Below are 13,489 nucleotides of genomic sequence, written 5' to 3' on the forward strand. Positions count from 1 at the left end.
ACAAATGATTAATAAATAATTTTTTATATTTCTTTTATTTTATTTTTTGAGAATTTTTTTGTTGAGAATGATTAATAAATGTGGTTTGAGAAAAAATAAATTACAAAATAAAATTTTTTAATGATTTTTATAATTGCAAAAAGAATTATACCATAGTTAGTTAGTTGTAGGGGTATTATTGGTTTGGTTTGATTTGGTTTTGGACCAAAAACCAACCAAACTAATTTGTTCGGTTTTTTCAAAACACCAACCAATCGATTTGCTGTTTGTGCAACAACTGAACCAAATCAAAAGTGGTTTGGTTCAGTCAACTTTTTTTATTTTTAAATTCTAACTAACAGAAAATTAATCATCCTAAAATAAAGTTCAAAACAATCAACAAACTGAAATAACATTACATTACATTCAAATTTAATACAATTTTAACTCATTCCAACAACTAAACATAAAACAAACACATTTGTCAAGTTTAACATTTTCAACTTCAACTTCAAGTCTGGATTATTGGGCTGTTCATTGCTTGCTGGCATATATACAAACATAAATGAACAACAAAGATACATCAAGATCAAATAACAAATTAACAACGATACAGTACATAACAAGTTAACAACTATCAAGCCAAAATCTATTTATATACAAACACAATAAATCAACAAAAATTCAGATACAACTATTACTTTATCAGTGCTCTATTCCAAGTTTGTTCTCAAACAACAATAAATCATACTAAAAAATTTTCAATATACAAGTAAACAAAACAAAAAATTAGGACCAGCAACAAATTATTCTCAAATAAATCATTAGGACTAGCAACAATGGTGCACGAAATCACAATCACACTTTTGCAATTTCGCACAACTAACCAGCAAGTGCACTGGGTCATCCAAGTAATACCTTACGTGAGTAAGGGTTGATCCCACGGAGATTGTCGGCTTGAAGCAAGATATGGTTATCTTGTAACTCTTAGTCAGGATATCAATAATAATTCTCAGTTTTAATTGGAATGAGTAAAAGAACATGGATTAAATAATACTTGTTATGCAGTAATGGAGAACAGGTTGAGGTTTTGGAGATGCTCTGTCTTCTGAATTTCTGCTTTCCTACTGTCTTCTTCTTCACGCACGCAAGGCTCCTTCCATGGCAAGCTATATGTTGGTGGATCACCGTTGTCAATGGCTACCATCCGTCTTCGCAGTGAAAATGGACCAGCTACGGGTTTCATAGGGCTAATCATCTGTCGGTTCTCACTAGTGTTGGAATAAGATCCATTTATCCTTTTGCACACTGTCACTGCGTCCAACATTTGTGAGTTTGAAGCTCGTCACAGTCATCCCTTCCCGGATCCTTCTCGGAATACCACAGACAAGGTTTAGACTTTCCAGATCTCAAGAATGCTGCCAATTGATTCTAGCTTATACCACGAAAATTCTGATCTCACAGATTTGAATGCTCTGTTGTCAGGAGAGGCAATCAAACTCGTGAACCAGGAACCAAAGAGATACACACTCAATCTAAGGTAGAACGGAAATGGTTGTCAGGCACTCGTTCATAGGTTGAGAATGGTGATGAGTGTCACGGATCATCACATTCATCATGTTGAAGTGCGAGTGAATATCTTAGAATAGAAACAAGCATGATTGAATGGAAAATAGTAGTAATTGCATTAATCCATCGAGACACAGCAGAGCTCCTCACCCCCAACCATGGAGTTTAGAGACTCATGCCGTAGAAGATACAAAATTCAGATGTAAAATGTCATCAGGTACATAGTAAGTCTCTAAAAGTAGTTTTTATACTAAACTATTGACCTAGGTTTACAGAAAATGGGTAAACTAAGATAGATAGTGCATAAATCCACTTCTAGGGCCCACTCGGTGTGTGCTTGGGCTGAGCATTGAAGCTTCCATGTGTAGAGACTTTTCTTGGAGTTAAACGCTAGGTTGCTGCCTGTTTCTGGCGTTTAACTCCAGTTTTTATGCCAGTTCTGGCGTTTAACGCTAGAATAAGGTAGAAAGTTGGCGTTAAACGCCAGTTTGCGTGATCTCAACTCGGGCAAAGTATGGACTATTATATATTGCTGGAAAGCCCAGGATGTCTACTTTCCAACGCAATTGAGAGCGTGCCAATTGGGCTTCTGTAGCTCCAGAAAATCTATTTCGAGTGCAGGGAGGTCAGAATCCAACAGCATCTGCAGTCCTTTTTCAGCCTCTAAATCAGATTTTTGCTCAGGTCCCTCAATTTCAGCCAGAAAATACCTGAAATCACAAAAAAAACACACAAACTCATAGTAAAGTCCAGAAATGTGAATTTTGAATAAAAACTAATAAAAATATAATAAAAAATAAATAAAATATACTAAAAACTACCTAAAAACAATGCCAAAAAGCGTATAAATTATCTGTTCATCAAACAACAACAAATTTTATTCAACAAAAAATTAGGACCAGCAACAACAACAAATTAGGACTAGTAACAACAAATTTTACTGAAAACAAAAATTAAGACCATTAACTGTTCTATGTAAAAATATCAACAATTCAAAAAACTCATAACACACAATATAATGATGACTCTAAGCAACCTCATCAACCTGATCATCAATAGACCAGCAACAACAACAAATTTTAATCCAAAAATTGTGAATATACTAACCTCCGAAGAAGACATTGTTGAGCTGCAAGAGAAGGCTCGTGATGCTGTTGCTCGGGGAAAAGAGGGCTGATCGGTGATGATTGCTACATCTTCGCAGACTACTGTGATGACTCTGAATGTGGTTGCTCGATGATGGAAAGGGTTGATCAACGACGGAAAGGACTGGACGATGGCGCTCTCTGGCTCTCTGTCTGTGCTACTCCTGCGACGAAGACTACTGCAGTTGCGACTTGCGATGGCGTGCTTGAGAGCGACGATGATGGCTCTGACTGCTCGAGGCGCGTTTGAGTGTCATGATGACTAAGTGACTTGAACCGCAGAGAGGAGAGGATCTAGTTACAATGGAGGTTGAGGAACAAAGACTTAGAAGATGCAGGCTTAGTAAGCTCAGTCTCTCACTCTCTAGAGTGATCGAAGAGGAGGATGGATAACATACTCAGAGGGAGGGAGGCGTACTGCGTGACTGCGCAGAGGGTTAAGGATTTTGTTAATTGTTACTAGGTTAAAGGGCAAATTGGTAAATGAACCATTGCTATAGGCTAGTGTTTGGTTTGATTTTTATTGATCCAACCGAAAACTGAACCGAACTGATTGGTTTAAAGAAAAAACAAAAAAAAAACGAGTTTTTTACTTTGATTGTTATAAATTTCGATTCGGTTTTATGGTAATTTTTGGTCCAGTTCAGTAACTTACGCCCCTAGTTAGTTGGGTTATCAAAACTTATATTAAATAAAAATTTAAATTTAACCATGATAAACCAATCTAATTCAACTACTAATATTATGACATGTAACAAAGGATAAATTATCCTTTAAAATTAGAAAGATTTGATAGAATTCACCTTATTTAAAACATTAGCTTAGCTAGCTAACAAATACTCAAAGAATACTCCTTAAAAATAATAAAAATAAAATTAGAACATTTTTATGTAGTATGTGAGAAAGTAAGCTTCAATAACCAAAATACATGTAAAAAATGAGAACTTCAATATCAATAAATTAAATTTTTACTATTAAAATCTTGATGTAAAAATTTTCTTGTATTTTAACAAAAATTTTGGTGGTGACTGGTGATTTTAAATTATAATTCAATTGAAGAATTTTGTTTGTCAAAAACTTTTTAATAATAATTATGATTGAAGTTTAATAAAAAGCATATGAAAATGTGTGAGGGTGAAAAGTTAAATGTTATATATATATTGATGTGTATAATAGGAAGTGATATAATATCAGGAAAAATTAACCCAATGTAACAATAGTGTAATAGTAGAAATAGTAAAAATTAACAAAAAAAATAAGAAAAGAATATAGTAGAAGAAATTGACCAGAAGAGATATCAAGCATCAGTCATCTGGTCTTACTAGTGCTTGAAGGACCTGATCAAAAAGAAGAAGAAAAAATTTAGGGAAGAGAAACAAAATTTATTAGAGAGGAATTGTACCACTATAACTACCAATCATAGCATCCTAACCGCTTATTGGTAGCTCCTTCTTAAGCCTCTTTTTGGTCTCTAATCAATTGGATCCGCTGTTATGTGTGACATGTCCATCATTTATAACTAACTCATCTAAAGGAATTTTTGCTGACACGTCCTCACTTGGCCTTGGCTGTGCATGGCCCAATTTGGGAATTATCACCTCATTCATTCACATAACATCACCCTCCCCATTAAAAATAACTTTGTCCTCAAAGTTGAAGAGTGATAATGTACTGCTAGACTATTCAGCCAGCTCTCAATAAGATCTCCTTAACTTCTTTGCCATCCTAAATAATGGTATGCTGATTCAGCACCTTATGAGGGTGTAAAATTGGTTCATTGTAGTAGTACACAGTGACAATGGTAAGTAATGAGTGACATTGTCACCCTATACTTATTCAAAGTAGAAATATAGAATGCATAATAGATTTTGGCATTCGCAGACAACTCCAGTTTGTAAGCCACTGGATTGATTTTCTGCTTTATCCTAAATGGACAAAAATAATGCACGCTATGCTTTTGGTTTTTCTTTAAAGCAATCGAATGCTACCGATAAGGTTGTAATTTCACCAAAAGCAGGTCGCCCTCGTACAATTCAACTTGTCAGCGATGTCTATCAGCGAAAGCTTTCATAAATTGTTGAGCTCGAGTGAGGTTCTGTTCCAAGGTTTCTAAGAGCTTATCCCACTATAATAGCATCTCTTACAACGATGGCTCATTAGCAGCGGAAAATTCATAGCGCACCACAGTAGGTGGTTCTCTTCCATACAAGGTCTTGAATGGAGTCATCCAAATGCTGCCATGAAACGACGTGTTACACCAAAATCCATCCCATTAAAGCATTTCTAACCATTTCTTTAGATGCTCAAAACAAAAATATTTCAAATACATTTTGAGAGACTTGTTCAAGGTTTTACTTTGACTATCTGATTGAGGGTGATATGCGAAGCTCATCGTCAACCTTGTTCCTTGGAGTTTGAATAATTGCTGCTAAAATTTACATACAAACACCTTATCACTGTTAGAAACAATTGACTGTGGAAACCCATGAAGCTTAACAACATTCTTTACAAAAGCTTTGCCAGCCATTTTGCTATTAAAGTCATGTTTAAGGGGGATGAAGTGGAAAAATTTGGTCAACCGATCAATCACGACCACGATAAAATATCCATACAAATATCATCTCACACCAGAGACTGAATTGATAATGGGTATAACAATCCAGCGGGCAGCTTAGTCTCCACTTTTGCCTTTTGACAAATGGAACAAGAAAGGACATAAAGGCGAATATCTATTTGGCCAATAAAAGGAAGAGCATATTCGCTCCACTGTTTTAGTAAGCGCAACATGACTGCCAACAGCACTATCATGATACTCTTGTAAAATTAACTTGATAAGGCTATTCTGGGTTGGAATGACAACTTAACTACGCCACAGTGAAATATCATTCTTGCATCTATAATTTGGATCCTCCAACAAATTATTGCTGCATTGTACACGAATGGCCTTTAGATTCTCATCCAGCTCGATGTCGTTCTTCAGTCTGTCCAACCAATCTAATTTTGGGCTAGACGAAGCAGCCAAATAGCAACAAAAAAGTGCATCAGCTAGAACATTCTCAAGATCTGGTTCATACTATATATCAAAATCATAGCCCAAAAACTTATGCAACCAACGATATTGTTCTGGAGTATGCAAATCTTTCTCTAATAAAGACTTGAGACTCTTATGACATGTTTGAATAATAAACTTCTTACCAATTAAGTAGTGTCTGAATTTGGCCACGTCCTTGGTAATAGCATAGAATTTGTGAATATAAGCTGACCAGCTCTACATCAATGGAGAGAGCTTTTGGGAGAGAAAAAAAAGCTATAGGTTGGTTGCCTTGGGACAGCACAGCCCCTATACCCATACCAAAAGCATCGGTCTCTAACTTGAAGGGTAAGTCAAAGTTAGGCTAGGCTAAAATTAGTCGGGATTAATTGGCAAGTTTAAGGTCAAAGCTAGTTGCGACCTAATCGTTCAAAGCGAAAGCATCTTCAAATTCGTCAAGCGAACTGCTAATAACGCATACCCTTTAATAAAGTGCCTAATTGGTGAGGATAAGTAAACCCAGAGCTTCCTAGATTAGAAGGCTGTGGCCACACCATCACAGCACTCACTTTATCCGACTCCATGTGCACACCGTTTTTTGAAAATCGTGTGGCCTAAATAATCTATCATTGCTAACCCGAAAAGAGACTAGAAATGTTTAGCAAATAGATACTCTTGTTACAACAACTTTTAATACCTTTTTCAGGTGACTAAGATGCTCATGCCAAGAGGGGCTATACATAAGTATATCATCAAAGAAGACCAAAATGAACTTCCTTAAATACGACTGAAAGACATTGTTCATGAGACTTTGGATTGTGGCAGGCACATAAGTTAAGTCAAACGGCATAATTAACCACTCATAGAGCCCTTGATGTGTTCGAAGGCTATTTTGAAACGATCTTCAGGTCAAACTAGAATTTGGTCATAACTCAAATGCAGATCAAGCTTAGAAAACACAGTGGCACCAAATAATTCATTCAGTAACTCATCTATCGTGGGTTTGAAAAATCTTTCCTTAATAGTAACATTCTTCAAGGTGTGATAATTAGTGCAAAGGCACCATGAACTATCCTTCTCACTAGAAAAATTTGGGAAGAAAATTGACTCTTATTAAGTTGGGTGATGCCTTGCTATAACATATCTTGGACCATAGGATCTATTTGAGATTTCTGACTATGAGGGTATCGGTACGACCTTAGCTTCACTAGGTCAGCCCTTTGCACTAAAAGGATGCTATGATTATGGGAACGTTGAGGTGGTAGACCTGATGGCTAAGCGAACACGGATGCATAAGTGTGAAGCAACACTACCAATTCTTGTTGTAAGTTCTCTGGGAGCTATAGGACAAGTAACTCATCCTTGAGAGTTGGTTGCAGTTCCAGTGTGAATGCTTCAGCAGTAGAGTTTGTAGTCACCAATTTCTGAATATGATTATATTGAGCTGGGAGTGGTGGAGGATTGTGTTATCCAAAAACGATGATAAATTTCCCCTCATGTATGAATTTGATGAATCCAGCATTGTAGTCCATAATATGGGCATATGAAGCTTCTTAAGGCATGTAGTGCCCAAAACCAAATCCCTACCAGCCACATTCAATACATAGACATTCGGAATTGTCACTTTGAACCCCTGAAAATTCACATCCAGAGAGGGAACTCAACTTTCAACTGTCAAGACATCGAAATTACCCACTATAACTTTAAAATCCGAGGTTGGTTCCAAAGGGAGATTCACAAATCTAGCAACTTGTGGTTGGATGAAGCTATCCGAGCTGCCTCCTTGTGATAGCACTAGCATTTCTAAGCTACCAATTGAAGCTGTCATGTGAAATGTTGCGGGACCATTAGTATCAAGCATGGCATTGTATAAAAGATGATGCTCTAGTACTTGTTGTTCTAGCTGCCGCATTATGTTATCACTGTCATCCACTAGTTGATTGCCAGTGCCAACCCCTTCAAGAGCCAAATCATTCTCACTTTTGAGTTGTAACAACATGAATTGGCGATTGGAACATTTATGAGAGGCTAAAAATTTTTCATCGCACCAGTAGCATAATCTCTTCTCATGTTTGCTTGGGATTTTTGTTGGGCTTAATCTTTGAATTGGGGGTTTGTTAGGTGCAAGGAAAGGACGTTGTTGTGACATTGGTAGAAGTGGAGGCAAGTTGCTACAATTTGGGGTGCGTACTGAATAAGTGAGCGACACGGTGGTCGTTGGTGATTTGTAATTTGAAGGGCCATACTGGGTTCTAGGTGCTGAAGTAAACTTATCTTCATATAAATGATCCAAGGTTAGAGCCTTCATTAGGGATGGGGGTACTGAGCTTCAAGCTTCCTCCTAATGTCCTATCTCAAGCTACTAATGAAACAATCTCACAAGGCATCAGGGGAAACAATGCTAGTACGATTAGATAATGCAACAAATTTAGCATAATAGTCACTAGCCGAGGTAGTTTGTTGCAACTTGAATAATACCTCTCGTGGATATTCAAATAAGAACAGTCCAAATTCCAATTCAATAGCTCACTTCAATTGCGTCCAAGAGCGGAATTGGGATGTATGTTGCGACATCTAGAACTAGGTAGCGATAGCCAACATGTGAATAGTGGCAATTGCGATTCTTTCCTCCTCTGGCACTTTGAAAAAATCAAAGTACTGATCCAATGAGAAAATCTATCCTAAACTGTTCTTGCCATCAAATTTCAGTAAGTCAAAATTTACCCTCTGATATTGTGCGAGATGAGAAGGTGGGTTGTGTCCTAAGCTCAAAACATAGGTTTGCTCCTGTGATGGAGATCTATTCTGAGATCAATCCTGAATCAGTTAGTTCAGAGAGGATTGGATTGCATCAAATTTTAGATTAGTCACCCCAATAGCTCTGGCATGCTCAGCGCGATTTTCATTGGTTACCTCTTCAATCATCTTGAACAAGCATTTAATGTTTTCCTCCAAACTCCTCATGCATGTGTTATTAGCAACAACCATGACGAAACGAAAGCACCAAATATGAGGGTGAAAAGATGAATGTTATATATTTGATATGTATAATAGGAAGTGGTACAATATCAGAGGGAATTAACCCAATGTAATAATAGTGTAGCAGCAGAAATAGTAAAAATTAACAAAAAATAAGGAAAGAGTATAGTAGAAGGAATTGACAAGAGAAATTAAGCATCAGTCATTTGGTTTTGCTAGTGTTTGAAAGACCTAATGATCAGAAAGAAGAAAGAAGATTAGTAGCTGAAATTCAGGGAAAGGAAACTGAATTTGTTAGAGAGGAATTATACCACTATGTGCTATCAATCATAGCCTCCTAACCGCTTATTAATAACTCTCATTCTTACGCCCCCTTTTTGGTTCCTGATCAATCGGATCCACTACCACGTGTCCATCATTTGTAACTAACTCCTCTAAAGGAATTGATGCTGACACATCCTCACTTGGACTTGATTCTGCATGGCCCAATTTGAGAATCATCGCCTCATTCATGATCAGAATAGCGAATTAAATGATATAAAGGTTAACTACCAATTTAGTACCCGAAAGATTCAACCACTGACAAAAAAAGTCTCTAAAAGATGTTATTGACAAAATAGCCTTTGAATGATTTGAAAATGCAACAAAAATAACTAATAATTATTATACTTTTTGTAAGTGACAAAAAAATTTTTGTATTCAGCAAACGGTTTATCTATTTGATTTGAATTTTTGTGCCAACATTTGAATAAATATTTAGAAGGTACAATAAAAAATTCAGAACGAAATTTGATCTCTAGACTTTTCTTTTTATTTTTCAAAAAAAGATGGTAATTCACAATAAAAAAAACTTTTAAAAATAATTCACTTGACATAAAATTAACAAATTTTAAGGATAAAAATATCTTATTTTTCTAATAATGATTGCAAAAATTTGCATCAAAACCTGATCTTTAAAGTCTTTTTTTTAGAATATATATTTAATATATAGTTCTTTTTGTCGCATTTTCAAATCTTTCGTAACCTTATTTATCGTCAGCATTTTTGGGAGTTCTTTTTGTCAGTGATATAAATTATCGGGTATCATTTTGGGAGTTTATTCTATTTAGAGAAATTACCAAATCAGTCCCCAAGGATTTTAAAGGCGGACATTTTAGTCCCCAACAAAAGTTAATACACAGATCAATCCCCAAAGTTTTACTCTAACAAATAAATCAGTCCTCGGTTCATTTTTTGGCAGTAATTACCCAGATCAGCCCCCAAGAATTTTAAAAGCAGACATTTTAGTCTCCAAGAAAAATTAATTCACAGATCAATCCCCAACATTTTTTTTCGTCAGACATAACAATTCTCTGTCTAAAAAAAGTAAAATAAATTATTATTAGAGATTATTCTACAAGAAATTCAAGATTGAAATCATTTGATATTTTTTTATTTAATATAATTAAAAGATGTCCTATTTTAAAAAATATGTTTGTATTAAAAGAAAATATTTTAGTTTGGATTTCAAAAAAATCATTATTCACCTTACTTGTTTCTAACGAAAAGAGTGTATTAATATGCTAGTATCATCGTCCACATGCACAAAACTAAGTTAATAATAAAGGTCGATAAATAGTAAAAGTAAAATGGACGGGGCTATTATGTCTAAAAGAGAAACGTTGTAGATTGTATTAATTTTTCTTGAGAATTAAGATATCTGCTTTTAAAATTTTTAGGAACTGATGTAGGTAATTATTCTGCCAAAAAATAAACTGAAAACTAATTTACCTGTTAGAGTAAAACCTTAAAGATTGATTTATGTGTTAATTTTTCTTGAAAATTAAAATGTTCGTTTTTAAAATTTTTAGGATCGATTTAATTTGGATAATTACTCTTCTATTTATAATGATACACCTAATTGTGACAAAGGGTAGTGTTAAATAAGAAATCAAGAATCAAGAAGTGACAGTTATAGCAGGAGTTAGATACTTTTTCCTTCCAAAATTAGTTAGAACTAAAAAANTATATCAGATTGAGTTATATAAATTTAAAAAAGTCTTTTAATTAAAGCATTTTTTAATTAAACGAAAAGCCATATTCTCTATATTTTTTACTTGTTTGTTATTAATTGTTGTATACTTTAAGAAATTTAATTGAATGGTTATACTTATATAAACAGGCTTATCAAGAAGGACAAATTGGAATCACCTTAGTGACTCATTGGATGGAACCAAAATCAAATAGTGCTGCTGATCGCAAAGCTGCTAAACGGGCTCTGGACTTTTGGTTTGGATGGTATTAATTATATTACTTATATTAAAATAAAAGAATAAATTATTATTTTTATTCATAAAAATTTAGAATATTAAAAAATTGATTCATGAATAACAAACATTAATTTTATACCTATAGAAGATGAAAATTTATCAGTTTTTCCTCATAAAAATTTAGAATATTAATAAATTTGTCTATAAACAAAATTAATATTTGAATATTTTTAATTTATCACACATAAATCATCTTTTATAAATATAGAGTTAGTTTAGTTTATTCATAATTAAATTTATCAGGATTCGTTATTTTGAAATTTACTCAAAATAAAATAAAAAAGATAGAGAAAATCTCAACAAGTAAATAATTAATTCCCTTGATATATTATTTTGGAAGCCTATGTAGTTTACTTAACTTTTAACCTTGTTTTTATAACTCAAACAATTGTAATTGAACATTATTTGAAAAGTATTAATTAAAAAAAAAATTTCAGGTTTGCTCATCCAATTACATATGGTGACTATCCAGAGAGTATGAGATCTTTAGTGGGCAGCAGACTCCCCAAGTTCAAGAAACATGAATCAGAATATGTAAAGGGCTCATTTGATTTTCTTGGTGTTAATTATTACACCACCAATTTTGCAGAAAATGCATTGTCGACAAACACTGTCAACCAGAGTTTCTTAACCGATATGCATACTGTTCTCTCTAGTAAGTAAATGTGGCAAAACACTGCCATATGTTTCTTTCTACTTTTTTATTTTCAAGTGTCTTTTACTTATTTAAAACAAAAAAAATTATCTGATTATCACAGGTAGAAGAGAATCTTAGTATTGACAATGGAGACTCATATCCCCAAAATATTTACAAACTAGTAATTATACATATGATAATATAAAATCTTTTATGGTTGATTTGGCTATCTTAATAAAATTATTTTTTTTTTATGGGATTATGGGTTCAAATTTTATTTCTAACAATGCTCAAATAGTGTTTTATATTCTCCTCTTCTTTTCTTAGTTTTTTCACAATTTTTTTAAAGAAAGTAAAAAATCATTCTTTGTTTTTTTTTTAGAACATTTGTTGTGCTAATTTAGTAATATAAAAAAAACATGAAATAATATTGAGATATCTTATATATTGTCTTTTTCATATTTAAATTAAATAAATTTAATATTTATCGAAATGTGTAATCTATAGGATATTTACTAATTTAAATAGGATTATATATCTCGAGTACAGAAACACAAAGATCATAAAAAACACAACCTGGTGACTCAATACCCAGGATAAGTAACAATATTTAAAAATAAATAAATCAATTACACCCGGGATACATATAAACTGCACATTTATTCATAAATTGAGTACTTAGTACCTTAGATGCGTTAGTAAGTAATTATACGAGTACAATAATACAAATACTATAATACGAATTTAGGGTACTGCGTATCCGATTTATGAACAAATGTGCAGTTTGTATGTATCTCGGATGCAATCGATTTATTTATTTTCAAACACTGTTACTTATTTCGGATAGTGAGTCATCAGATTGTGTTTTTTATAATCTTTGTCTCATTACTTAAGATGTGTGAATTAAAAAGAAATTAATATATTTATTGGATAAAAAAGGTCCATAAATATTTTTAACCAAATTTTAGTTTAATTTGACTATTATTATACATTTTGTGTTAAAAAACATGTTTGGCCTCCCAAAAAATTTTCTGAAGCTCCGCCACTAATTACAAGACCTCCTTTGGCCTATTTCAAACAACATAAATTGCATTAATTACTTTATTGGATTGCATTTTGAGATGTGAACTATCAACTAAAGCAGATTTTTTTTCTTTTACAGCGGTGAGGCGTGGCGTAGCTGTTGGAATTCCAGTATGATAATTTTTTTTCCATATTTTATTATGCGCTATTATTTATTTATTTATAATCTTTTTGAAAAAGAAAAGCTACTAACAAATTTGATTATATTAAATTTTTCTAATAACTATAAAATAATTCATAACCAAAAAATTTTAATGTTGAACAATATTTGAAAATAAAGGGATGAAATAGAGCAACTCTCATCAATTCTGTGAAGTGAGTTCAAGTGTGAAGAGAAGAGAAAAAAGGGGAACGGAGCAATAGAAAAATAAAGAATAAAAAGAAGGATCAACTATCATAGAGAAAAGAAAGGGAGAAAAGAAAGAATCTGATTTCATTTCATACAAAATTGATCTAGAAGAATCTAACCCTCAACTATTATATATATATATATATATAGTTTCTAACTAAACTTTATAATTGACTTGCTGCACCGGTTACCAATTGCATAGCACACTAACAACCTAACTAACTTCAGTTCACTAGCTAATCTTTTTTATCTAATATAACTGTTGCACTATGGAGTCTTTATCATGTAACACCCCCTCTCAAACTTGAATTGGAGATCTCGATTAATTTAAGTTTGGCGTGACAAGCTCAAAATGGATTGGGTGCAAGGGCTTCTGTCAAGATATTAGCTGTTTGTTCAGTGCTAGAA

The 13,489-nt window shown here is 33.4% G+C and overlaps 1 protein-coding gene across 1 annotated transcript in view; it reads left to right on the forward strand.

The window, feature by feature from the left end:
* The window catches only part of LOC107613964 (vicianin hydrolase), a 32,099-nt gene that overhangs the window by 7,611 nt on the left and 10,999 nt on the right, over window positions 1-13,489 (forward strand). The window contains exons 8-10 of the mRNA XM_016316166.2: window positions 10,865-10,980; window positions 11,450-11,667; window positions 12,812-12,843. Of these exons, the coding sequence (XP_016171652.1) occupies window positions 10,865-10,980; window positions 11,450-11,667; window positions 12,812-12,843 (366 nt within the window). The remainder of the gene's footprint in view (window positions 1-10,864; window positions 10,981-11,449; window positions 11,668-12,811; window positions 12,844-13,489) is intronic.

Source organism: Arachis ipaensis, chromosome B08 (genome assembly GCF_000816755.2).
Source record: "Arachis ipaensis cultivar K30076 chromosome B08, Araip1.1, whole genome shotgun sequence".
Lineage (NCBI taxonomy): Eukaryota > Viridiplantae > Streptophyta > Magnoliopsida > Fabales > Fabaceae > Arachis > Arachis ipaensis.